Source organism: Saccopteryx bilineata, chromosome 8 (assembly GCF_036850765.1).
Source record: "Saccopteryx bilineata isolate mSacBil1 chromosome 8, mSacBil1_pri_phased_curated, whole genome shotgun sequence".
Lineage (NCBI taxonomy): Eukaryota > Metazoa > Chordata > Mammalia > Chiroptera > Emballonuridae > Saccopteryx > Saccopteryx bilineata.
In genome coordinates, this window is record NC_089497.1 from 56,072,606 (window position 1) to 56,099,161 (window position 26,556).

General features: G+C 40.8%; 1 protein-coding gene across 1 annotated transcript in view; it reads right to left on the reverse strand.

The window, feature by feature from the left end:
* Positions 1-20,018, reverse strand: part of TFRC (transferrin receptor) — a 33,573-nt gene extending 13,555 nt beyond the window's left edge. The window contains exons 1-11 of the mRNA XM_066240923.1: positions 19,917-20,018; positions 14,215-14,273; positions 13,459-13,669; positions 12,631-12,817; positions 10,567-10,716; positions 10,325-10,424; positions 7,780-7,893; positions 7,077-7,175; positions 6,136-6,275; positions 2,613-2,770; positions 1,721-1,840 (exon numbers count right to left, since the gene is read on the reverse strand). Coding sequence (XP_066097020.1) covers positions 1,721-1,840; positions 2,613-2,770; positions 6,136-6,275; positions 7,077-7,175; positions 7,780-7,893; positions 10,325-10,424; positions 10,567-10,716; positions 12,631-12,817; positions 13,459-13,669; positions 14,215-14,250 — 1,315 coding nt within the window. The 5' untranslated portion in view covers positions 14,251-14,273; positions 19,917-20,018. The remainder of the gene's footprint in view (positions 1-1,720; positions 1,841-2,612; positions 2,771-6,135; positions 6,276-7,076; positions 7,176-7,779; positions 7,894-10,324; positions 10,425-10,566; positions 10,717-12,630; positions 12,818-13,458; positions 13,670-14,214; positions 14,274-19,916) is intronic.
* Positions 20,019-26,556: the final 6,538 nt, after the last annotated feature.

Below are 26,556 nucleotides of genomic sequence, written 5' to 3' on the forward strand. Positions count from 1 at the left end.
TTAACTTCTGGACCAAAGCATATTTGAAATCACCATGTATCTTTTTTGAGAACAATTTGCTTAAATGTGAGTTAAAACAATGGATTACTTTAAAACAGCTATTATAAAAAAGAATAAAAACTCATTAAGTTAATAGGGAAGAGTTTTCAGAGAAATTACATTAGCAACAGTTCCTTTGGGGGCTGTACGTGTCACTGCCCTCCATTTCTCCCCTTTCCCTAGGTATTACGTCTTTCAACATGAATGTACTTTTGAATAAAAGGTAAGCACTGCAACTTATCCTATGACCCAAAGATAAAAAAATGTGATGAGGGTTTACATGTGTGTGGGGGCAGGTACAGAGGAATGGCGAATATCATGGGCGAAAAGCTTGAAAGTAAGCCTTTACATATGGTTTATAATATATATTCTATATTGCATCAGATTATACACTCTGGTTTTATAATAAAACTATAGAGCATTAGTACTGAACTTGCTACTGCTTGCTTTCAAAGAGATTCCTGAAGGGCCATGTTAGATTTACCATATCATATCATTCTGGCCCTAAGAATTAGGGCCAGATATAACACTTTCCAGGGTCTCAAAAGAAACTTATATATCAGGGGTCCCCAAACTACGGCCCGCGGGCTACATGCGGCCCCCTGAGGCCATTTATCCAGCCCCTGCCGCACTTCCGGAAGGGGCACCTCTTTCACTGGTGGTCAGTGAGAGGAGCATAGTTCCCATTGAAATACTGGTCAGTTTGTTGATTTAAATTTACTTGTTCTTTATTTTAAATATTGTATTTGTTCCTGTTTTGTTTTTTACTTTAAAATAAGATATGTGCAGTGTGCATAGGGATTTGTTCGTAGTTTTTTTTTATAGTCCGGCCCTCCAATGGTCTGAGGGACAGTGAACTGGCCCCCTGTGTAAAAAGTTTGGGGACCCCTGTTACATATGATTCCCAGGATAATAAAGAAACTACATGGAAAGCTGTTTCTTTTCTTTTCTTTTTTTTTTTTTTGTACTTTTCTGAAGCTGGAAACAGGGAGGCAGTCAGACAGACTCCCGCATGCGCCCGACCGGGATCCACCCGGCATGCACACACCAGGGGGCGATGCTCTGCCCATCTGGGGCATCACTCTGTCGTGACCAGAGCCACTCTAGCGCCTGAGGCTGAGGCCAAGGAGCCATCCCCAGTGCCTGGGCCAACTTTGTTCCAATGGAGCTTTGGCTGTGGGAGGGGAAGAGAGAGACAGAGAGGAAGGAGAGGGGGAGGGGTGGAGAAGCAGATGGGCGCCTCTCCTGTGTGCCCTGGCCAGGAATCGAACCCGGGACTTCCGCACGCCAGGCCGACGCTCCACCACTGAGCCAACCAGCCAGGGCCAGAAAGCTGTTTCAAAGTCAAAGGCAGGGATATAATTTATAAGCATAGAAAATATAGTCAATAATATCATAATAACTTAATATGGTAACATGGTTACTAGGCTTATGGTAATCACTTCATAAGGTATATAAAATGTCAAATCACTATGTTGTACATTTGAAACTAACATAATATTGTATGTCAATTATATTTTTAAAAAGTCACAGGCAGATACAACAAAAGACAATCTGCTGTACTTAAGAACTCAGGATCTAGAAGGAGTGATGACAAAGGCAGAAGTGAGCAAAGCATACTGTAATATTTAAAAATATATGTAGCACATAAATATTCAAGTTCTAAAAATTGGCACTCTACCTTTTAAGACCATGTCAGAAAATATCTGGGCGAGTTCCAAAAGGAGAGCTGTTCCCACACTGGATTTCACAGCTCCAGGACCCCAGGCATCCCTCTGGGCCCCGACTACAACATAGCGATCTGAAAAAAAATGAAAAAGAAAAAGAAAAGAAAAAAACATAAGATACAATGAGCTTTTAAACTGTTTTCTAAGTCTAGAATAAGCACATTCATAGAAGGGTAAAAATGAAGTAGTATATGTATTAAGAATAAGAAAGCCTTAGGACTTTGGGGATAAAAAATTCAAGTGACATACTAATCCTTTTCCTTGGTACTGCTCCTCTTTTTCTACATTACCAATTAAGTTCATTTATCAACTATGTATTTGTGCTCACTTGCTGTTTAATAAGCAACTGAAGTGCAAGGGCTTCCCATATTAAATGGTATGACTATTTGGTTGCATTTAAAGAGACAGACGACCTATTCCTGGATCAGCAGCAAACTACAGGCTGCATGATCATTCGTTGTGTATTATCTGTGACTGTTTTCATGTTACAACGCCAGTATTAAATAGCTGCAGTAGAGACTGTATGGCCTGTAAAATATTTATTATCTGCCCCTCAATTATAAATTTGCTTACCGCTGGTCTACTCAATAATTAAAAGTGATTTCTAGTCCTGATCAGTTTTTGACAAGTTACTCTACTAGGGCCTTATTAGCTCCTGATGAAACTGACACCTGAATGATTCATTCTAACATAAATAAGACTTAAGTGTTTCACAAAGCCAAGTCAGCCTTCCTACACTCTCTCTTCTGGCCACATGCTTAAGTGGGAGGAAAACAGAAATACATAAATAGAGCAACAGATTAGAGATAGAGAGAGATTTAAAAACAAAAAAACAAGGGTTTATACCTGGTTCTTCAAAGCCTTTAATAACACCAAAGACATTTAAAATTCTTATCTCTTTCAGTACATTGTTCACAGTGAGTTTCACATGCCTATTTGGTTTGGTTACCAGCTTACAGAAAGCATCTAGTCTCCAAGCAGGAGGACACTCTTCTTCCATATATCTACAAGTAAAAAACAGAAATCAGTGTCTGAGTTATTGTTACTTTTCCCAGATTTACAAAATCAGCCCTCCTTACCATCCGGTAGAGTTCTAGGTTAAGAGGACAAGTAAGAGACATAAAATTTACTCTCTAGTGGCTACTGTGCCTTATTCTGATTGTAGGCAGTCATTTGAAAACCAGGAATTTCTTCCTTGTTTAATCAATGTTTTTTTTTTGGGGGGGGGGTTTGTTTTGTGACAGAGACAGAGGGACAGATAGGGACAGACAGGCAGTAAGGGAGAGATGAGAAGCATCAATTCCTTGTTGTGGCACCTTAGTTGTTCATTGATTGCTTTCTCATTCATTCCTTGTGGAGTGAGAGCGGGGGGGGGGGGGGGGTGGCTACTGCAGACCGTGTAACCCCCTGCTCAAACCAGATGAGCTCGCACTCAAATTGGTGGACATCAGAGTTTTGAACCTGTGTCCTCCATGTCCCAGTCCAACACCCTATCCAATGCACCACCGCCTGGTCAGACAACCAGTGTTTTTAAAATAAATTCCTTACCTTCCTCTTCTGATGTGTACCTGCCAGAGACATCTAGTTTACATTTAAAATAAATACCAAGATGACTCAGAATGAAGTTTTTATGTAAAAGTCCATCAATATATTCCTATGTTTACTAACTTTCTACTATCAAGGGTAGTATGTATACAGGCTTATCTCAGTTATAAAAGAATATTCTCATGCTTCTGATAGTTAAATATTTACCCCTACCTAATTCCTCAAATGCTATTCAAACAATGACTGCTCAAAGGGGCTTACTTACATAAATAAGTTGTGTAAAACCTTGCACAACACAGGGTTTAACTGCACAGGTCCGCTTACACATGAACTTTTTTATTATGTATATTACTGTAAATGTGTTCTCTTCCTTATTATTTCGGTTTTATTTTTAAAATTTTATTTATTGATATTAGAGAAAGAGGAAGGGGGGAGGGAGGGAGGGAGGGAGGGAGGGAGGGAGAGAGAGAGAGAGAGAGAGAGAGAGAGAGAGATATCTGTTCCTGCATGTGCCCTGAACAGGGATCAGACCCACAACCTTTGTTTCAGGACAGTGTTCTAACCAACTATATACCATCTGCCTTATGACTGTCTTTCTTTTTCTTTATTTCTCATAGATTTTATTTATTGATTTTCGAGAGAGGTGAGAGAAAGAGAAAAGGGGGGTGGGAGGAGAAGAGGGAAACATCAACTCATAGCTGCTTCTCGTATATACTTTTACTGGATAAGCCTGGGACCCTGAACCGGCAACCTCAGCGATCCAGGACTGCTCTATCCACTGCCACCACCACAGGTCAGGCCTTATGATTGTCTTAGTAACACTTAGTTTTACTGTAAGAATATAGTATATAATATATACAGTGTGTCTGTAAAGTCCTGGTGCACTTTTGACCAGTCACAGGAAAGCAACAAAAGACGACAGAAATATGAAATCTGCACCAAATAAAAGGAAAACCCTCCTAGTTTCTGTAGGATGATGTGGCAGCATGTGCGCATGCGCAGATGATGATGTAACACCGTGTATACAGCGGAGCAGCCCATGGCCATGCCAGTCGAGATGTGGACGGTACAGAGGAAAGTTCAGTGTGTTCTGTGCTCACTAAATTCGAATCCATGACCAAAGTGCAACGTGAATATTGGCATGTTTATAACGAAGCGCCACCACATAGGAATAACATTACTTGGTGGGATAAGCAGTTGAAGGAAACCGGCAGTTTGGTGGAGAAACACCATTCTGGTAGGCTATCAGTCAGTGATGAGTCTGTAGAGGCTATACGGGATAGCTACCTAAGGAGCCCTAAAAAATCTGTGCGTGAGCCCACATCGAACTGCACTGAATAGGTATGAAACTGGGAGAGTTTTCCTTTTATTGATGCAGAGTTCACATTTCTATCATCTTTTGTTGCTTTCCTGTGACCGGTCAAAAGTGCACCATGACTTTACGGACACACTGTATAATACATATACATGTAACAAAATATGTGTTAATTGGCTGTTTCTGTTATTGGTAAGGCTTCTGATCAACAGTAGGCCATTAGTAGTTAAGTTTTTGAGGAGTCAAAAGTTATACACAAATTTTCAATTGTGGGAGTGGTCAGTGCCCCAATCTCTGCATTGTTCTAGGATCACACTATATGTCAAATCATTATTATCCTTCACTACACAAGGATAAGATAAGGGGCTGGCTTCACAGGTTATGTGGTGAGAATGAAGACCTGATTCTAAGTTTGGTATGAGTCAATAAGAATCACCTATTACAGCCTGGCCTGTGGTGACGCAGCAGATAAAGTGTTGCCCTACCATGCTGAGATTGCCAGTTCGAAACCCTGGGCTTGCCTGGTCAAAGCACATACAACAAGCAATCAATTAACAACCAAAGTGAAGCAACTATGAGTTGATACTTCTCGCGCTATGCCACCCCCACCCCTGTAAAATCAATAAATCATAAAAAATAATAATATGAACCTATTATAACAAATGCCTCTTAGACTTAGACAGCATTATTAATAGTCACAGTATTGTACAAAGTCCTTACATGTAGATGCTCTTCATTTGAGACCAATCACCCTGTTAGGTACAAAATATTTTAGCTATCCAGTTAAGTAAAGAAAAAAAAAGAAAGAAAAGAAACACGATCAATGGAGTAACTTGCTCTATGTCACTCGGCAAATAAATGTTCCCATGAATATCTGAAACTAGACTGACATCCTATGCCAGTGAGGTATACAATATATCCAGATCAAGATAAAAATCAATGTCATGTACTGGAATCAGACTGGGTCCTGTTTTTAAAGAGAGATACTACTACACTAGGGATTTCCAGGACTAATCATGGCTGCAAAACATCTAGAAACTGTAACGAGGACTGAGGATATTAAATCTATAGACAAGAAAAGTTAAACTGTTCTATTGCTAAAAAGAAAATCCAGAACTAATGGGTGTCATAGGGAACAACATTTCAGCTCAACATGAATTCTAACAGATTCCCAATAACTGAATGGGTTGCCACAGACAAAAAAGTGCTTTACCACAAGAAGTATTCAAGCAGAAGCTACGCCAGGATTATTGCACAAGGAATTCACTGCATGAACTGAACAAGGGTTCCTTGAGTTTGTAAATCTGGTGTCTATTATTAATATTACTTTATGGAGGGGAAAATTTCTTTTTTCTATATCAAGTTAATAGCTATCCATCCCCAAAATGTTCCAAATGTGGAAAACTGTAGCCAATAGTTTTAAGATTTAAATCAAATCAACTTAAACAAATTATCCCTCTTTAATCATAAACTCTCACCCTGCAAGACAGTTTTCAAATCAGAACTTACTCAAACAGTTTCTCTGCACTGGCTCTGGAAATTGTTTGGACAGGTATATTAGGCAATCCTGATGACCGAGATGGTGGAAACTGAGTATGATTGAAGGAAGGAAATCCCGGTGTGTAAGGGTCACCTGTCCCCAGATGAGCCTAGTAAACAGAAGAGTAATCAGCTTTATCAGGTACTTACTCAAGAAGTTTCCCTCTAAGACTCAGATTCAGTATGAGGCTACTTCCCGTGCTTCAAGTCTGAAAAGTGAGTAGCTCTATGCTACGTGACTCGTTTTATATGGCATATGCCAAATTCTCAATTCAAGACACTATAGTCCCCCATATCCATGGGGAGTATGTTCCAACACCCCCCCCCAGGATGCCTTATATATACTACATTTTTTCCTGTACATACACACACTGTACAGCTTCCTGTTTGGTATATCTGAACCGACAGCATCATCATTACTCTTGCACTTTAAGGCCTTTATTAAGTAAAATGAGGCTTTCTTGAACACAAGCACTGCAATACACTGAGCACTGCAATCTGATAACTGAGACAGCTACTTAGTGACTTATGAGTGGGTAGCGTATACAGCACTGATCCACTCGTCCCAGGCCAGACGAAGTGGAATGACTCAAAATTTCATCACACTACTCAGAAAAGCATACAACTTAAAACTTATGATTTCAGGAATTTTTCATTTAATATTTTCAGACCACGACTGACATTGGATAACTGAAAGCAAAACTGTGGATAAGTTCCCACCATACTACTCAAGTATTTTTAGTAATAAGTAGGTCTGAAAGTCACATAATCCACCTCACTCACTGCTAAAACTCTCTCAGAAGTAAAACACGTATTTAAGGATGGCACAATTCTATTTCTATGAATGCAAATGAGATCTAGCAGTAATTTTAGAATGCAGAAACTCATTTACTCAAGAAATAAGAACTCACATGACCAAAGAATGGAACGTCTGCTTTAACAATGGGAAACTTTGTTTTGTCCATGTAGATCAAAACACCAACTGCATTTAAACTTTCAGCATTTGCAACCTAAAGAAAAACAGATAAGGCCCAGAATATGAAGACCTAATCATATAAAATTAGAAGAATATATACTGGACTTTATGTTAAAACAAAGGGTTATAAAGGATTACACCTTTATTCACAAATGTTTCAAATAGCTTTTCTGGTTAGAAAAAATATATGCCTTAAAACTCACTAAGAACTTTAAAAAGAAATAATAAAAACTTGTCCAAGAAAACCACTGTCTTTTGATATATTCCACTCTAATCCCTTCTGTAGGTGTGGCTTTTAATTTTCTTTTTTATAAAACCTAGTTATAACTGAGTTTTATATATATATATATATACACACACACACACAGACACAATTTAAACTGCTTTCACTTAAGCATTTCTGATGAGTTCATTTTCACTGAAATATAATGGCTACAAAATAATCCAAGTGCATATGCTATAGTGTTGAAGTATTCTATAACTTTAGATAATTGGGGTTTGTTGAGTACTTTAATAAATTAAATTATATTATCAAGTGGTGAGAGTTTAAGACTACTGGTTTTCAGAATGTAATGAAACTAAAATCCATTTAACTCAAGAATGGTATGACTCCACTGTATTTAATAATGCATACTCACCTTTTCAGCAAAAGTGATTTTCCCTGCTCTAACAATCACTAAAGATCCATTCACAGGAGTGTTTAAACTCTCAAAGTCTTGTTTAGTTCCAAAATTAGCATGGACCAGTTTACCCTAAAATAAAGACATTAGATTTAATGAGCACCATGGTATTGGAACAGCCATCGAGTCTAAGACAGAATGGTTTTACAGATCAAACCCAAGAAAGGGAAAATAAGGGCCAAGGCGTAGAAAGGTTGTATGGGAGTTCTAAAGTCAAAAGTAGTCAGTTATCAGGAGTAAAGTTAAGATTTCTGGTCTCATATATTCACATCTTCCATGCTGGCTTTAATCTACATCTATTCACATTAATTAATTTACATTTAATCTATTTTACATTGATTCAGACATCTCAGGGGGAAAAAAAGGACAACAGGATATGTAAAAGAGACACACTACACCAATATAAATATTGTAGGCTAGCTATGGCAGCACCAATTACATAATATTTCACACTTGAACCCCAGACAATTGAGGACATACATAGAAACAGGTCTTAACTGGAAGTTCTGATAACAAATTTGTCCAAAAACAGACTATTACAATGAACTGACTTGCAGAGATCAACTTTTAGATGTTTGTAAGCTATCATTATAATGTTCCTAAACTCTAATATTAGATAAAGCTCAGATGTACAGCTATCAATTGACATTAATAACCAACTATCTAGGCCCTGGCCCGTTGGCTCAGTGGTAGAGTGCCGGCCTGGCATGCAGGAGTCCCAGGTTCGATTCCTGGCCAGGGCACACAGGAGAAGCGCCCATCTGCTTTTCCACCCCTCCCTCTCTCCTTCCTCTCCGTCTCTCTCTTCCCCTCCCGCAGCCAAGGCTCCATTGGAGCAAAGTTGGCCTGGACGCTGAGGATGGCTCTATGGCCTCTGCCTCAGGTGCTAGAATGGCTCTGGTTGCAACAAAGCAAGGCCCCCGATGGGCAGAGCATCGCCCCCTGGTGGGCATGCCGGGTGGATCCCGGTCGGGCGCATGCGGGAGTCTGTCTGTCTCCCCGTTTCCAACTTCAGAAAAATACAAAAAATAAAAAAATAACCAACTATCTAAATATACAAAACTTGCAGGGAGAACTAAAACCTTCAATGTTTTTTAACAGAACAATCCATGCACTTCCAAACCGCAAGCTTGTAGGTAACTAGGGAAAGTGAAATAGCACAGGAAAGCAGGCAGACTGAACAAGCAGAAACTTCATCTGGCTTGGAAGGCATCTACTACATATACCTTTAACGTACATAGATGTGGTTTTTAACCTGAAAAACCTAGATAGAGCTATTCTATCTAGCTGCTTTTTTATGTTAATAGTAGTCTGCCCACATTTGCCCAAATTTTATAAGATCAAGCATTAAAGAATTAAAGTTAGGACTAGACTACAGCCAAGACGGTATTGATATCTGTCCCCATATAAAGGGGAATCTGATATGTGCATTCGTTCAGCATGACTACCATGCGTCAGGCACTGTCCAAGGCTCTAGGACATAGCAATAAATGAAACCAACCCCTAGCTCTTCATGTAGCTTACATTCCAGTGTGGAATCAAATGAATGTCAGGTGCCATAAGTACTATGAAGAAAAATAAAACAAGGTAAGGGGAAGTGATTAGAGGAGGACATTTTTTTTGTTTTGTTTTGTGACAGAGACAGAGAGAGACAGATAGGAAGGGACAGAGATGAGAAGCATCAATTCTTTTTTTTTTTACAGAGACAGAGAGTCAAAGAGAGAGATAGACAGGGACAGGGATAGACAGGGACGGAGAGATGAGAAGCATCAATCATTAGTTTTTCGTTGCACATTGCAACACCTTAGTTGTTCATTGATTGCTTTCTCATATGTGCCTTGACCGTGAGCCTTCAGCAGACTGAGCAACCCCTTGTTCAAACCAGCGACCTTGGGTCCAATCTGGTGAGCTTTTTGCTCAAACCAGATGAGCCTGTGCTTAAGCTGGCGACCTCGGGTCTCAAACCTGGGTCCTCCGCATCCCAGTCCGATGCTCTATTCACTGTGCCACTGCCTGGCCAGGCTAAAGAAGCATCAATTCTTCATTGCAGCACCTTAGCTGTTCATTGACAGCTTTCTCATATGTGCCTTGACCAGGGGGATACAGTAGACCAAGTGAGCCCTTGCTCAAGCCAGATGAGCCCACACTCAAGCTGGCGACCTTGGGGTTTCAAACCTGGGTCCTCCCTGTTCCAATCCAATGCTCTACCACCTGGTCAGGCGGGAGGATATTTTTTGATCAGATAATCAAGAATGACTTCCCTAGAGAGGTAATGTTAGAGAAAAGACTTACACAAAGTGAGGAAACAGCCATGCTGATATTTAGGGAAGACTTGGGATTTTATTTTCACCATGACATAGGAAGGTTAGGAACAAGAATATCTCATAACCGGTTATGTTTTACAAGTAAATGTGTACTCTAACTTTTAAGAACAGTAAAGACAATGAGTTTTTGAGCTGTACAACAGAGAAAAAAAAGTCATGCACTGTTCTGCCTTACTTACAGTAACTGTCGTAGCTTTACTGTACGCCACGTAACCCTTAGGGTACTCTGTGTTCACTGAGTTATTGTTCGTATCCACCACAACCATGGAGTTTGGAGCACTGTTAAAAAGATTAAGTTAAAATTAAGCTAAGACCACCACTGGGGAAAAAATTTAATGGCTTTAATATATTGTCTTTGCTATATTTATCATAACTAAAAGTAGCTACTTATATAAAATAAGTTTACCATCTTTCAACATACCTGCCTTCAACCTGAATCTTAACAAAATGTTCATCGTGCCAGAATTTGCTGAGTTTAAGCTTACGAAATTGATCTTCAAGATAAAAAGCAAGGCTTTCATCTTTATAAGATCCAGCCTCACGAGGGACATAAGATATATCATTCAGCCGCCTAGAAGAAAAAATATCACGGTTAAACAAATTAAAGTTTAATTTAACATAAATATTAAACTCAAATATCAAGCAAATATTTTTTTTAAGATTTTTTTGTTTATTCATTATAGAGAGTAGAGAGAGAGAGAAAGAGAGAGAAGGTGGGGAGGAGCAGGAAGCATCAACTCCCATATGTGCCTTGACCAGGCAAGCCCAGGGTTTTGAACCGGCAACCTCAGCGTTTCCAGGTTGACGCTTTATCCACTGCGCCACCACAGGTCAGGCAAGCAAATATTTTTTAAATTAAGAAAATACTGGTTAACAACATTACAGACAGGTATACACCATTATGATTTGATATCTATATGCACTACAGCATATTCATAACCAAATGTCTAGTTTGCAACAATTGTTTTAAATGCATAAATCAATATTATCCATTAGAGTTAAGATAAATTAACGGTGACCCAAAACTTTGACTGTCCAGATAAATAAATAAAAACTTGCGCCCAATATCTGAAGAAATTTATTTATGACTTCAAATTTGTTAAAACCATCTTATCAACTGTAAAGCATTCCTTCAAGAGCCCATCCCAATACATTATATCTACTTAGGATAGTTTTAGGAAAACGAGCAGTTTCCAGAAGATCTTTCATGAGAAAAGATAAGAAGACAGTATTACTGTTGGTGAACTCAAGATTACAGCTTCAGTTTTCACCTACTTTGATGTACTGTCAATCCTCTGGATGTAAAACTGCTTGTTCTGATCTGCCCTGGCTACTTGTAAATATACATAGCATATTAGTTATTAGATTTTTTTAAGTGAGAATCAGAAGAAATCAAGGAATACAATACAGTACTAGAGACATCAAGTTGGGCAGTCAAGTTAGTCTCAATCTAGAAGATAAAGAAAAAAGACTACTGATGTCCTTGGGGAGAGTAGCAGAACATAAAAGGGATCAGATGGAAAATCAGAGCAAAAGAAAGCCAAACAGCAAGCAACAAGCTACAAAGATCCAGATGACAGAAAGATTAAAGATGTGATTTTTTTTTTTTTTTTTTTTTTTTTAAAGAAAAAGGAGCCCTGGCCAGCTAGCTCAGCAGTAGAGCATTGGCCTGGCGTGTGGAAGTCCTGGGTTCAATTTCTGGCCAGGGCACACAGGAGAAGCGCCCATTTGCTTCTCCATTCTTCCCCCTTTACTTTCTCTCTCTTCCCCTCCTGCAGCCAAGGCTCCATTGGAACAAAGTTGGTCCAGGAACTGAGGATGGCTCCATGGCCTCTGCCTCGAGCGCTAAAATGGCTCCAGTTGCAATGGAGCAATGCCACTCCAGATGGGCAGAGCATTGCCCCGGGCAATCCAAGTCGGGTGCATGCGGGGTTATGTCTTTCTGCCTCCCTGCTTCTCACTTATTTAGAAAATTTTAAAAAAAGAAGAAAAAAAAAAAAGAAAAAAAAGAAGCCCTGGCCAGTTGGATCAATGGCTAGGACTTTGGTCCAGCATATAGATGCCCTGGGTTCGATTCCCAGTCAGGACACACAAGAGAAGCGAATGCTTCTCTCCTCACTCTCCCCTTACTTTCCCTCATATCCTCACACAGCCAGTGGCTTGACTGGTTCTGGCATCAGCCTCAGGCACTAAAAATAGCTCAGTTGATTTGAGCATTGGCCCCAGACAGGGGTTGCTAGGTGGATCCTGTTCAGGGTACATGCAAGTGTCTCACTATCTCCCCTCTGCTCACTTAAAAAAAACAAAGAAGAAAAAGACTCCTCACAAAAATTTTAACTTATTTCCCCATTAACATAGTTTAAATTCTTTACTGACTCCTTACACTCTAAATATGGGAAGTCTCCAATACTCTAAAAAGCCTGTCCTCCAGAGTATTGTCTTTGTTTAGGTATTGAGTTGAGCGTGTGCAGCAGCTCCACGTTACCTGATTGTGTTAAACTCTGCAGCATTCAGTTTCTCTGACAACATTGCTTTGAGGTCTGTCCACAATAAGCGGGAAGGTGTTTCGGGGAAGTACTCTTCTGTTTCCTCTTCCTCAGGAGGCTCTGTTTTCTCACATTGAGCTTTTGGTTCTAAACGTTTACAATAGCTCCAGTAGCCAATCATAAATCCTAAGGATAAAATGTTTCAGAGCTGAATCCACAAAATTCCATTTATAATCTATTCCTATAGGAACTGTTAATATTTTCAGCTAAGTCTTTTTCTTGGGGGGTCAAACCACTTTATTGGGGCCTTCAGGGGAGGGTAGAAGGGTTGGGAAGACAGTGAGATCTGCCGTCCTCGACCCAGCCGTGATCTCATCTTCCCAGCCACCAAAAATGTCAGCTAAGTCTTAAATACTGGTTTTAATCAAACTTAAAGCAGTTTGAAAGTAAATAATGTACCTGTTTTATATATTTTAAACCATTTAAGCTAATAAATTATATAATATCTTTTATTTTAAAGTTACCTTTTCAAAGCATAGATACCTTTTCTTCCCAGAAGCCATCCTTGAATCCTTTGGCCAAGCTTCTATGCTATAAATATCCTGTGCTATTTCTAGTGTGACATTGACACATTACACTGAAATGATTCATGTGTCTCTTTTTCCTACCAGGCTAAACTCAAAGACAGGTATAGAATAATGATTGTTTTGCTAGTACCTAGCACAGTAGCACATAAAAAGGTACAATATAAATGTTTGCTGACCTGAATTAAGAAACTTCCTAGAGTTGATGATAAGGAACATTAACTTTTGAATGGCCATTCTTACCAATCAAGAAAAACATGATTACAGCAATGGTTCCATAGCAGATATATCCACTAAACCTTTTCGGTTTTGCAACACGGGCACGGCTACTCTTCATGTTATTGTCATCATTTTCTTCTTCATCTGCAGCTAGTTTCATCTCCACATGGCTGTTATCACCATCTAATTGCCGTGCGAGACTGAACCGGGTGTATGACAACGGTTCTCCACCAAACTGAGATTTTTTTTTTAAAAGAGAGAAAGAAAGCATCATGAAAAGGAAGAAAGGGAGTACGAACACTCACAGAAAGACTGGTCAGGCACTATACTTGTTACTGGGCCATTACTATGACTTGCTATTCACTCTTAGGGAAAAAGAAGTTCCCCTTTCAAACCAATATTCTTCCATGTACCCAGTTCTGTCAATGGCAGGTGAGGGCTATATCGTTCCCTGGCCTTCTCCATTTCATTCAGCCTTTTCATTCAGGGTTTCTGTTATGTATATCTACTCATATACATTGTGATCTGTGCTTTCTTCAGTTCATCTGATCTACGTGGTGGTCCCCTCTACCAAGCTCCAAATACCTTGAAACTTCTGACAAGATTTTCCATAATTAATTCTATTCAAGACTAAATATTCTTTTGTGGGGTGAATTATGCCTCAAGATCACCATTTCAAATGTAAATGAATGTGATAATATCTTTGGGTAAAAGTCATTATTATGTACCTCCTATTCTTACAAACTGGTGGCAAAGAAATATAAACTTAAAATAGCTTACCAAGTTAGAGAATGCTGATCTGGCTTGATCCATCATTCTGAGCTGCCACACAGAAGAGCCTAGTAATAAAAGAGAAATTATGACAATGATATGCTATTGTATCAGATTAATGAAGGGTTTTCATTACCACCCTAGATGATGATGTATCAATTTACTTCTAAATATATCATCTCCTTTTTAGAAAAGGTCTCTAACAAAGATATTTAGATTATATGACAACTAAATTTAGTGTAATCCTTGATCAGATCTTGAATTGAGATGGGGTAGCTGTGGGACAGCTTCAATGGCATTATTGGGAGAAATAAGAAGTTTGAATATAAATTTTATACTGGAAAACAGTATTGTGTCAATGTTAGATTTGAGGAGTGTGATAATGGTATTATATTTTTGAGAACACTTTGATTGTAGGAGATTAATAGTTAAAAATTTAAGGATAAAGTCTTGTAATGTCTGTAACTTACTTTAAAATAGTTCAGTTTTTAAAAAACATGTAAGAAATAAAGCAAATGTCACAAACTGTTTACAACTGATGAACCTAAGTAAAGGGTACATGGATAGGCATTTACTATTATTTCAATTTTCCCTGTAAGCTTGAAAGTTTTCAAAATTAAAAATGGGAGGAAAACTAGTTAGACTGTCATCCATGTAAGTAAATTTAAGTAACTAAATTTAGTCAAAGGGACAAATACAAAAGACAATAGACTGACACCTGGAAAAAAAGAAAACAAACAAGCCAAAGTAAAATTAAGTCAAGACGCATCAAGCTACATAGACAAGTAAAGGATCTCCAACAGAAAGAGAAAACCTGATCCTTCTGATTAAATGAACAGTTCCTATAAATGATCTGATAGATCTTTGATGCAAAAAGAATACACAAAAGAAAAATCACAGAGTATGCTATTTTCTACATGAAGAGGCCAATTATCTGAGAGGTTGAATAACTTGTTCAAGGCTGAAAACTGATACTGTAAAAATGAAGTTCAGCCTGACCTGTGGTGGCGCAGTGGGTAAAGCATTCAACCTGGAATGCTGAGGTCACCAGTTCAAAACCCCGAGTTTGCCCAGTCTAGGCACATATAAGAAGTAACTACTATGAGCTAATCCTTCCTGCTCCTCCCCCACCACCTCCTCTCTCCTCTCTCTAAAAATCAATAAATAAAATCTTTAAAAAAAATAAATAAATAAAGTTCAATGTGTTACTGAGTTATAAAACTCTTCATCTGGTTCATATCTGGGTGCCCCCTCCAAAAAAAAAAATCTTCATCTCCAGAAATATTAAAAACTTAATCATAACTTTTTTCTAAGAAAAATATACAACTGTAGCCAACAGAGTTCTGTGTTATGTTAAAGCATAAATATAACCAAAATCTAGATTATTTTTTCTCTCCATTTCCGCAGGTACCGTGAAGTCAAGATTTTAAAAATTAATTTGGTTTAAGTGAATCTAAACACTTGAAATTATAAATTGATACTATGTTGAGATGTATAAAATGAACATTTATGTCATGCTATCCATTTTACAGCTTTGCTGATAGTACAAGGGCACTTACAGCACATTTAACACCCACATGGCAAAAGCAAGTCGTAAGATTATATGCAGACTGTAAACAAACATTATATAAACTGGAATTAGAAAAGTCTCCTATCAAAACCTATTAACAAAATCATTTTTAAAAATTCTGTAGCTTTAAAGACAGAGCCAATAACCAATAAATAGATGATATTCTTAGAAGCACAATCTCTTAACCCCATCTGGTACAAAATGCTTATCACTTTCACTGCACCAGGACTGTACAAACCCAATCACTAGAGCCAGAACTAGAAGGCCCCACCCTGAGCCAATTTTAATCACCCTTTTCAAGGAAAAAGTAGCTTGCAAGTTTAATTCTCATCTGAATTTAGTGTAATCCTTTAGTGTATCAGCCATTCCTCAAGGTTTCTAGTTTTAAAAATTAAGTCAAAGGAAAATAATTGTGACTTAGGCAATTGCAGTTTTAACCTTATCATTTAACCTCACATCTGTGAAAAATACAGTAATTCTATGATATCCACAAAAGTTATTAAGTTTTATATACAGCAAATTTGAGTCATTCTTCCTAAATTACCTCACACATAGTAAAGCTTTCTATTTAAAAGAACCCCTTAATAAATTTTCTTCCAACTGAATTTAAAAGCACGAGAAACTTCCCATACTAGTTGCAACAACACTGCCCTGTCTATAAACAAGTAATTCTGTTAAAGGGCCACATCTAAAAGCCAAATAACGCTTATTTGCCTTAATTCAAGATGTCACCACCAATGCTATACCAATCTACTACAAAAAACAAACCAAACATCACCCTGATTTTTATTCATATTAGCACTTCGTATATCTTTGGTGTTCTTAACAGAAACTGGAAAAACTATTTAGTTTCTCATATTAATAATGAAAATTAAGGTAAGCTAAACAGAGAACCATGTGTTTTTAACATGAAAGGGAAGAGGATCTGAAATGTCTTCAATTGAGTCATGGGATGGAATATAGGAGGCTGGCAAAGGCACTTGCTAGACTACAGTCTCAAATTTCTTTTTTTTTTTTTTTTTAAATCTAAACTCAGGGAAGGCTGCTGGCTGAGGAAGAGACAATCTTTTTTTATTTATTTTTTATTTATTCATTTTAGAGAGGAGAGGGGGAGAGGGGGAGAGAGAGAGAGAGAGAGAGAGAGAGAAGGGAGGAGGAGCTGGAAGCATCAACTCCCATATGTGCCTTGACCAGGCAAACCCAGGGTTTCGAACCGACGACCTCAGTATTTCCAGGTCGACGCTTTATCCACTGCGCCACCACAGGTCAGGCCTCAAATTTCTTTAAAAGTCATATAATCTTATAACTAATATCTTAAATGTGGCATGAATTTCTATTTAATTTTTAAAATTCAGTAATTATCTTGTCTTAAGCTTTTTGGGGTGTCTTAAAAGCAGGGGTCTGTATACAGTATGTATAGCTGGGGGGGGGGAGGAGATCAGGAACCAAAATTCACTTTCATCTATGTATAACACACTCAAAGCTACTACTCTTTTTTACCTGAAATAAAAATAAGACACTTGTTTGTTATTACTGAAAAGCTCACTTTGATTGAGAAAAGAGGCCACAGTTTCAAGTCCCTGGAGCTCATGTCGTTAGGTTCCTCTGTCTACTTGAGGCTCTGTTCTAGAGACCTTCACTACCGAGTACTTCACTGCCCTCTACTTTTTCCAAAATGAGACAGAATCCAGCCCCTGCCTTGACCCACCGACAGTCTTCTGTTCTTGAAGTCCTACTCATTTTTTCCAGGCTCAGCTCACAGGCCATCTCTATGAATCCTCTTCTGATTTATTTCCCTAACCTATATATTACTTGACATGGAATTACATGGCAATTAACAAAGTAAAAGGATTTTATTTCTTAACAATATAGGGGCATGCTTAATGTACATGAGGTTCATTGTTCATATCATTTGGAAATAACAAGAAAAAGAATATAATGAAAACCTTATACTTGGAATCTCTTCCTATTCCTGCCACTATTCTGTTTAATCCTAAAATCTCTGGGCAAAGCTTGGGTAGTAGGGAGATTTTTAAAAGTAGAGAAACTTTAAAGTTTACATAGTAGGGCTCCAAGACCTCAAGCAATTGGTTATATAGATACCCATTTTGCAAACTATTTCCCTAGATAACTATGCATCTGCAGGTGAAAATGAAAGAGTATACATCTTATAAAACTTCTACAGGTCCCTCAGAACTCATACTTGTATATATACAAAATGGTCTGTAAAGAGAAAGTCAAGGTCTTTCCTAGCTTTAAGAGTCAAAATGGAAAAAGCAATGGAGGAAATCAAGGAGAGCAAGCAGCATCTTTATTCCCATTCAGCTTTCTGAAAAAAGATTGCCCAGCTGGAGGGTCAACCACTTGAAATTCATTGTTGTCTGATTCAAATTTAACTGTGAGCCTGGCTCCAGTATAGATAGGTACATTATCAGAGGCAAATAACTGACTTGCCTGAGGGCAGTTATCCAAAGTGTTCTTCCCTATCCAACAATAGTGTGCTTCAGCACAGGCTAGAAGCACACTATTGCTTGATAAGAACATTCCATCAAAGACAAGAGTGCTAAGCTATATATAGATTTTTAGAAAACATTTTATATCAATGACAAAAAAATCTTTTAATTCTGGATTTTTCTTGTGAAGCATATTGAGTTTACTATAATCCAAAACTGGGGAGGAAAGCAAGACCACAAATACTTTAGAACACCTACATTTTCACAGCAAGGAGCAACTTCTGTAAATCACCTAAAATGTTTTTGTCAATAAGGTCAAACTCCCCAGCTTAGAAACAACTGAATCAGCATCTAGTATTCCAAATTCATATTTAAGCATAGAATAAAGATGTCGGTATCAAAAAAAAAAAAAAAGATGTCGGTATCTAAATACTTCTGTAACAGGACAACTATTTCCTACTGCAATCCTGTTAATACTCCCCCACTTCCAAACAGGAAAAACTAGCAATCAAGTTCTCCGATACACCCAAGGTCACTACAGTGTGCAGAGGGAAAATGTTAACAGAAAAGAGTGAAGTCACAAAATATTATTCCTTACCCACTCTCCCCGCGACCACCTTAGATAGCTGTCCACCAGAAACAGTGACACAATGGGCCTCTAATGCGTTTGTCAATACAGCACAGCCCTTTGACCATATCGCTAATATCCTGAAGGTGCAAGCCGATTCCAATCCCAGCTTTTACTAAGCCACAGCATTCGCAAAGTCTAAGTTTTATTCCTATGGTCTTCCATCTCAAACTGAAGAGTCAAGCAATCTGAATATTCTCAATGCGTTCACTGAACCTGCGGTGCTCAGTAGGCTTGTGTCTCGGGAAAACTGAGAAGCCACACACAGGCCAATGGGCAGCGCGAGGCAAGAAAGATCAGGTTATACCAGAGAGTTCAAATGTACAGCTTACAGAAACCTCTATCTATAAATGCCCAGGATACGCTCGTAACCGAATCCAAGGGAGCTTTGTCCCTCTCAGCAGTGAGACCAGGTCCCGGGGCGACCGCCGAGAAAGCAAAGGGCTATGTATTCAAGGTCACCCACGCACCCCGACAGCCATTCCCTGGGGACACTTCTAGAGCAGCCACGTGCTCGCAGCGGAGCGGGCCAACCCTGCGGCAGAATGGCTTGATCCGCGCGGGGCGGACACTTCGCTTAGGAGTCTGCGGTACAGGGGTGTCCCACGAGGACCTGCATCTTTTAAGGGCCAGCTGGTGAGGACTTGAGATCGTAGAGACCCGGGGAGCCGGATCCAGAATGGCGGGGAGCAAAGTGACAGTTGGGAGTCCCTTATCTCGCCCTCAGAGCCCAACAGGGAAACTACTCGCCGCTCGGCGACTGAGGCGAGCAGGGAGCATAAAAGAAGAGAAGCGAAGGGCAGTCCCTCTCTGCACCATCGGCCCACCCCGCTGCACCTGCAACCCGCTCTTCACGCCGCCGCGGCCTCTTCCCCATCCGCACGCGGGCCCCGCTCCATCCCGCCCGCGCCCTCCACCTGGAGGCGCGGCAGCCTCCCCGCGTCCCCTGCGAATCCCCGAGGGTGCTGGACAGCACCGAGCGGGGCGGCTCCGCAGACCGTCCGGACCAGCCCCGCAGGAACTGCGGTCCGCGGAGTACCAGCAGCAGCGCGTCACTCACTCGGAAGCCCCCACAGTCCGCTGTTCCCCGAACCTCCGTCTGCCGAAGCTGACGCTCTTTGAGAGGATAACCGCCCCCACCAGCTGTTTATAGTCCGGCCCCTCCTTCGCCGACCCCCCGCTGGCTTTGCGTCACTTCCTGCCTCACGTACACCTAAGGAGGAGCTCTGGAAATGGATAGCCCCGGGCGCAGGGTGCGCATGCACCAGGGCAAGGGCCCGCCTCTGGGACGGGGGACCGACCGGCTGGGTGAGGGAAAAGGCGCCAAGACTTCAGGTGCCGGGCGGCGGGGGAGAGCGTGATTGGCACAGCAGTCGCTTGGCCGCTCTCCGCTGGGGTGTGGCCCGCGCTCTGCAGCCCCGAGCCTCACAGTCTAACCTTGACGGATCACCAGACTTCGCAGTGCGAAGTCAAAGGTGTTAGCATTTAGTACTAAATGTTGGGTTCTTGCACTGAAATTTACACCTTTAAAGAGTATGTCCTTAATGGAATATTACATATCCAGTAAACCTATATGGTGCATATGTATTTTGCAGTCTCAGAAATACTTAGCATAAGCAAAGAGGGGAAATAGTTAAAAGCTAAAGCAAATTTGTGCTTAGGATGTGGAAAAGTTGCACATGAACCAAAGCAGCGAGCGCTTCCCCTAATGTTGAATACAGGAGGGAATGGAAGGGAAAATAGAAAAAGTAATTAGAGCCTGACCTGTGGTGGTGCAGTGGGATAAAGCGTCGACCTGGAACACCGAGGTTGCCGGTTTGAAACCTTGGGCTTGCCTGGTCAAGGCACATATGGGAATTGATGCTTCCTGCCCCTCCCCTTTCTCTCTCTCTCTCTCTCTCTCTCTCTCCCCCCCCCCCAATAAATAAATAAATAAAAAAAAGTGATTAGAATGATAGAATTGTAGATGAACTTTCGTGCTCATTGCCATTATTATTATAGGATTGTGCAATACATAATAAATAAAATTGAATTCTTGTCAGTTTTTTTTATTCATTTACTATTATTTTATTTTAGGTGAGACGAGGGGAGATAAGACTCCCAAATGCATCTGACTGGGAGCCACCCACCAACCCCATCAGGGGCCAATCCTCCAGTTTGTTTATAGCGCCCGGGGCTAATGCACTCCAACATCAGCTCTTGGAGCCACACTTGAACCAATTGAGCCACTGGCTGCAGGAGAATAAGAGGGAGAGAAGGGAGTGGAGGGAGCAGATGATCGCTTCTGCTGTGTGTCCTGATGGGGAATCGAACCCAGGACATCCATACAACATTCATAGGTCAGGCCAATGCTCTATCCACTGACCCGCAGGTCAGGGTTCTTGTCACTTTTTAAACCCTTTTTAAACATTCACACCTTCTCCCTGCCTCTGGTCAATAACCTACTCCAGTGAGGGAGATTAGACAAATTTACAAATAGCTACAAAGCTATAAAAGTGATACAGATAAAGCCTTTTCAAGATTAGAGCCATGAGGGATATAGAACAGTCCTTTAAAATGCATATCAATTTCCTATCCGCTGGGCTAAAATAGAGGAAATACTTGGGGTTTACCCACCCCTTTTCTCTTTATCCCAGGTTCCTTAAAATCTCTCTCAAAGGAAAACTGTCTTTAAAGCTTATAAGCAGGAGCACCTCTGCACATTAGTCATCTACACAGGAAAAAGTTAGAGTGTGGAATAGAATAGGATGGATATGGATTACCTGTGGAGGGGCCACCTTGAAATTCAGACAATAGGCCAGTTGAGTCTCCTCTCCCTTTACTAGACAAGTGGGGATCTTAAAAACAAACAATGCTAGTATCCTGGTGAAAATCTTGCAACCACATGGGGAAAAGGGGGCTTAGGAGATGAAGGTCAGGATAGAACCTATGAAAAGCCAAATAAAAATTCTACATTTACTAAAATGAAACAATAAAGAGGAAGGACACCACCTTAAAGAGTGTGTCAATTATATTTCTATTTTCATGCTTTCATTTAGAAATAATGGACACTAAGCAATTAAATTCCCTTTACTATCCCTAGAAGCTTTCCAGGATCTCCCTCCTCTGCAATCTCAAGTGGATGAAAATAAATTTGTCTTTATTTGTTGCTGCATCTATACATACTGCAAGGTAATTTTGCTTTGTCTAGTCTTCCATACAGATGTCCCATTAGACAGAAAACCACAGGCCCCAAGTGTCATTATTCGTGCTAAAAGCCCATGACATCAAACCTAGAGTTTTTTTAGGTGAGAAGAGGGGAGATAGTAGGCAGACTCCTGCATATACCAACCAGAATCCACCCCCCCCAACCCCATCCACGGCCAGTATCAAGAGCTATTTTTAGTGCCTGAGGCTGGCAGGAGCTATCCTCATATCCTCAGCCCCAGGGGCCACCCAACCATTGGAGCCACTGGCTGTTGGAGGGGAAGAGGGAGAAAAGGGGAGAGGGAGGGAGCAAGAGGCAGATGGTCACTTCTGTGTGCCTTGACCAGGAATTAAATCTGGGGCCATGTATACGCTGGGTCAACTGGCCAGGGTCCAAACCTAGATTTAATACCTGTTCTGATTGCAGTTTCAGCTTCTCCCAGAAATGTAATCTTAATCAACCAGTCTGAAATTTTCCCACCAGTAAGGTAGCCTGTCATATGGGTCCTCTTCATTACTTCCCAACCCCATAGAAAGAAGAGGCAATCTGCTTGATAAAACCTATCCCATTCTCTTCCCTAATAAAAGGTGTCCCACCCCAAAATAATCTTTTCTTTTTAATAGTTCCTTTGCCCAACTTCTTCCTATCAAGACTTTTAATTTTGTACAACTCCCCAGAGCACCCTTCGAATTGCTACTCCATTCATGACTCCATTAAAAAGCCAATCAGATCTTCAAGTTTACTTGGTTGAATTGTGTTTTTTTAACAGTTCGAAGATTTTATTTTTTTAATCTGATTTTCGTTGCCATTGCTGCATTATTACATAGCCTTAGCTCCTGCATCTGGATGACTCCCAATGCTAAAGCCATCACGCTTGCAAAGAAATATTTTTGGTAACCTTTATTTAAACAATAACTGAAATTGATATTATTCAATTCCCAACCTTCCACAGATTATTACATAAGACTTCCCTTACACTGGAACTGAAATTTTTTTGTTTGTTTGTTTTTACAGAGACAGAGAGAGAGTCAGAGAGAGGGATAGACAGGGACAGACAGACAGGAATAGAGGGATGAGAAGCATCAATCATTAGTTTCTCATTGCACATTGCAACACCTCAGTTGTTCATTGATTGATTTCTCATATGTGCCTTGACCACGGGCCTTCAGCAGACTGAGTAACCCCTTGATCGAGCCAGAGACCTTGGGTCCAAGCTGGTGAGCTTTTGCTCAAACCAGATGAGCCCGCGCTCAAGCTGGCGACCTCGGGGTCTCGAGCCTGGGAGCTTGGCATTCTAGTCAGACGCTCTATCCACTGCGCCACCGCCTGGTCAGGCTGGAACTAAAATTTCTGCAGTTCTTCCAAAAGGTACACAGTATCAACGAAAGAAATGTCCAAACCTGTTGAATTTTTTAGTTTATTTGAGCTAAATTTTTGACAATTGCCGAGAAGCAAAATCTCAACAAATTGAGAAAATTGTCAGTTTCATCACTTATTTTATACATCATAATCAAAGAGGAGGACATGAGGGGGTTATGTGAAATCCATTGGTGATAGATTAGGGAGGTGAGAGAGAGCAAAGCAGGGAAATCTTTAGGATTGGATAAAAAGCAAAATGTATAAACAAATACTTTTTTTTTTACAGAGTCAGGAATAAGATAGTTAACAGTTAAAATACAATTGGCCCTGGCCTGATAGCTTGGTTAGTTAAAGCATTATTCCCAATAAACAAAGGTTGTAGGTTCGATCCCTGGACAGGGCACATACAGGAACAGATAGATCTCTCTCCCTCTCTCAAATCAATCAATAAATTTTTTTTGTGTGTGTGTGTGTGACAGAGAGAGACAGAGAGAGGGACAGATAGGGGCAGACAGACAGGAAGAAAGAGATGAGAAGTATCAATTCTTTGTTATAGCTCTTTAGTTGTTCATTGATTGATTTTTCATATGTGCCTTGAGGAGGAGGCTACAGCCAAGCAAGTGACCTCTTGGTCAAGCCAGCAACTTGGGCTCAAACCAGCAACCTTGGGCTTCAAGCCAGCAACCTTTGGGCTCAAGCCAGCGACCTCGCACTCAAGCTGGTGAGCCTGCTCTCAAGTCAGATGAGCCAGCAACTTTGGGCTTTCGAACCTGGGTCCTCTGTGTCCCAGTCCAAGGCTCTATTCACTGTGTCACTGCCTTGTTAGTCCAGAAAAAATTTTTCATTAACATGATAATAATAACAATAAGAGGACTTGTGGTTTCTATTCTGGTGGGGTGGCTGCACTCTGAGGGGGCTGGAAAAGAAGATTACTCTTATACTGTACTTTAAAGGTATGTTATTAGGGCCTGACTAGGCAGTGGCACAGTGGATAGAGCATCAACTGGGACGCAGAGGACCCATTTCGAAACCCTGAGGTCGCCGGCTTGAGCACGGGTTCAACAGCTTGAGCATGGGGTTGCTGGCTTAAGCATGGGATCATAGACACGACCCCATGGTTGCTGGCTTAAGCCCAAAAGTCGCTGGCTTGAAGCCCAAGGTCGCTGGCTTGAGCCCAAGGTCACTGGCTTGAGCAAGGGGTCACTTGCCTTGCTATAGCCCCCCAGTCAAGGCACATATGAGAAAGCAATCAATGAACAACTAAGAAACAACTAAGGAGCTGCAACAAAGAAATAATGCTTCTTATCTCTCTCCCTTCCTGTCTGTTCTTACCTGTCCCTCCATCTGACTCTCTTTCTATCTCTGTCAAAAAAAAAAAGGTATATTATTATAGATTCAAAAACACAACAGACAGGCTCAATTAAGGCATGCATAGACCTTTGTTAGAGAAAAATACTGCCCTAGGACATGACTAGCTTTGAGTTAGAAAGTTTTTTTTTGTTGTTGTTGTTTTGTTTTGTTTTGTTTTGTTTTAGAGAGAGAGAGACAGGAAGGGAAAGAGAGGGGGGAAGGAGAGAGATGAGAAGCATCAACTTGTGACCCCTTGCTCAAACCAGCAACCTTGAGCTCAAGCCAGTGATCTTAGGCTTCAAGTCAGAGACCTTTGGGCTCAAGACGATCATGTTGATGGTCCTGAGCTCAAGCCTGTTATCCTGTACTCATGCTGGCAAGCCCACACTCAAGCCAAGGACCTCAGGGTTTTTTTTTGTTTGTTTGTTTTTGTTTTTTAATTTTTTACAGAGACAGAGAGAGAGAGTTAGAGAGAGGGATGGACAGGGACAGACAGAAACAGAGAGATGAGAAGCATCAATCATTAGTTTTTTGTTGCGCGTTGCGACACCTTAGTTGTTCATTGATTGCTTTCTCATATGTGCCTTGACCATGGGCCTTCAGCAGACTGAGTAACCCCTTGCTCGAGCCAGTGACCTTGGGTCCAAGCTGGTGAGCTTTTGCTCAAACCAGATGAGCCCATGCTCAAGCTGGCAACCTCGGGGTCTCGAACCAGGGTCCTCCGCATCCCAGTCCAACACTATCCACTGTGCCACTGCCTGGTCAGGCCCCTCAGGGTTTTAAACTGGGGCCCTCAGAGTCCTGGGTCAGCGCTGTATCCACTGTGCCACCACCAGTCAGGCTACTTTAAAAGTTTTCATTTCAGGCTCTGGCTGGTTAGCTCAGTGGTAGAGCATCGGCCTGGCGTGCAGGAGTCCCAGGTTCAATTCCCAGCCAGGGCACACAGGAGAAGCACCCATCTGCTTCTCCACCCCTCCCCCTCTCCTTCCTCTCTGTCTCTCTCTTCCCCTCCCGCAGCCAAGGCTCCACTGGAGCAAAGATGGCTGGGCGCTGGGGGTAGCTCCTCAGGCGCTAGAATGGCTCTGATTGCGGCAGAGTGAAGCCCCAAGATGGGCAGAGCATCGCCCCCTGGTGGGCGTGCCGGGTGGATCCCGGTTGGGCGCATGCGGGAGTCTGTCTGATTGCCTCCCCATTTCCAGCTTCGGAAAAATACAAAAAAAAAAAAAAAAAGTTTTCATTTCAGACCACGCTGTGTGGTTACTTTAGGTCTCTGAGTCTGCAAGGCCACCATGTGGGGATCCCCTGAGCTTCTCAGGTTCAGCATGTGTTCCCTTTTTTATCTACAACAGAAATAAAAAATTTCAAAAAGACATGTACACTAAAATTTTACATAAAGGAAACAGGAGGTTGGAGAGGAATAAAAAATGTGAAGAAAAAAGAAAAAATAACAGTGAGGTCTGGGGAAAAGAGCACAAAGCCTGGAGTCAAAGAAATGGAGTTCTCAACTTGTTGAGCTTGTGGTATGAGCTATAAAATGGAAATAAAAATACTTGCCCGAAAGAATTTTTGTGAGTTTAAATGAGATAAGGCAGATACAGTCTCCTAAAAATACACAGTCAACTGGTCCATAGTAGATGTTGGTGAGTATTGGTTGAGTCAGTCTGGGTGGGATGGTGCCTGGTCAGGCAGAAAGCTAACTACGTGGAAGACATCTATAGGCCAGTGCAGGCCTTCCTTGATTTTGGAAAGTTTGCTTCTTGCTGCTTCAGTTTTATGAAAGACCTACATTAGTGTCTGTTTTTGA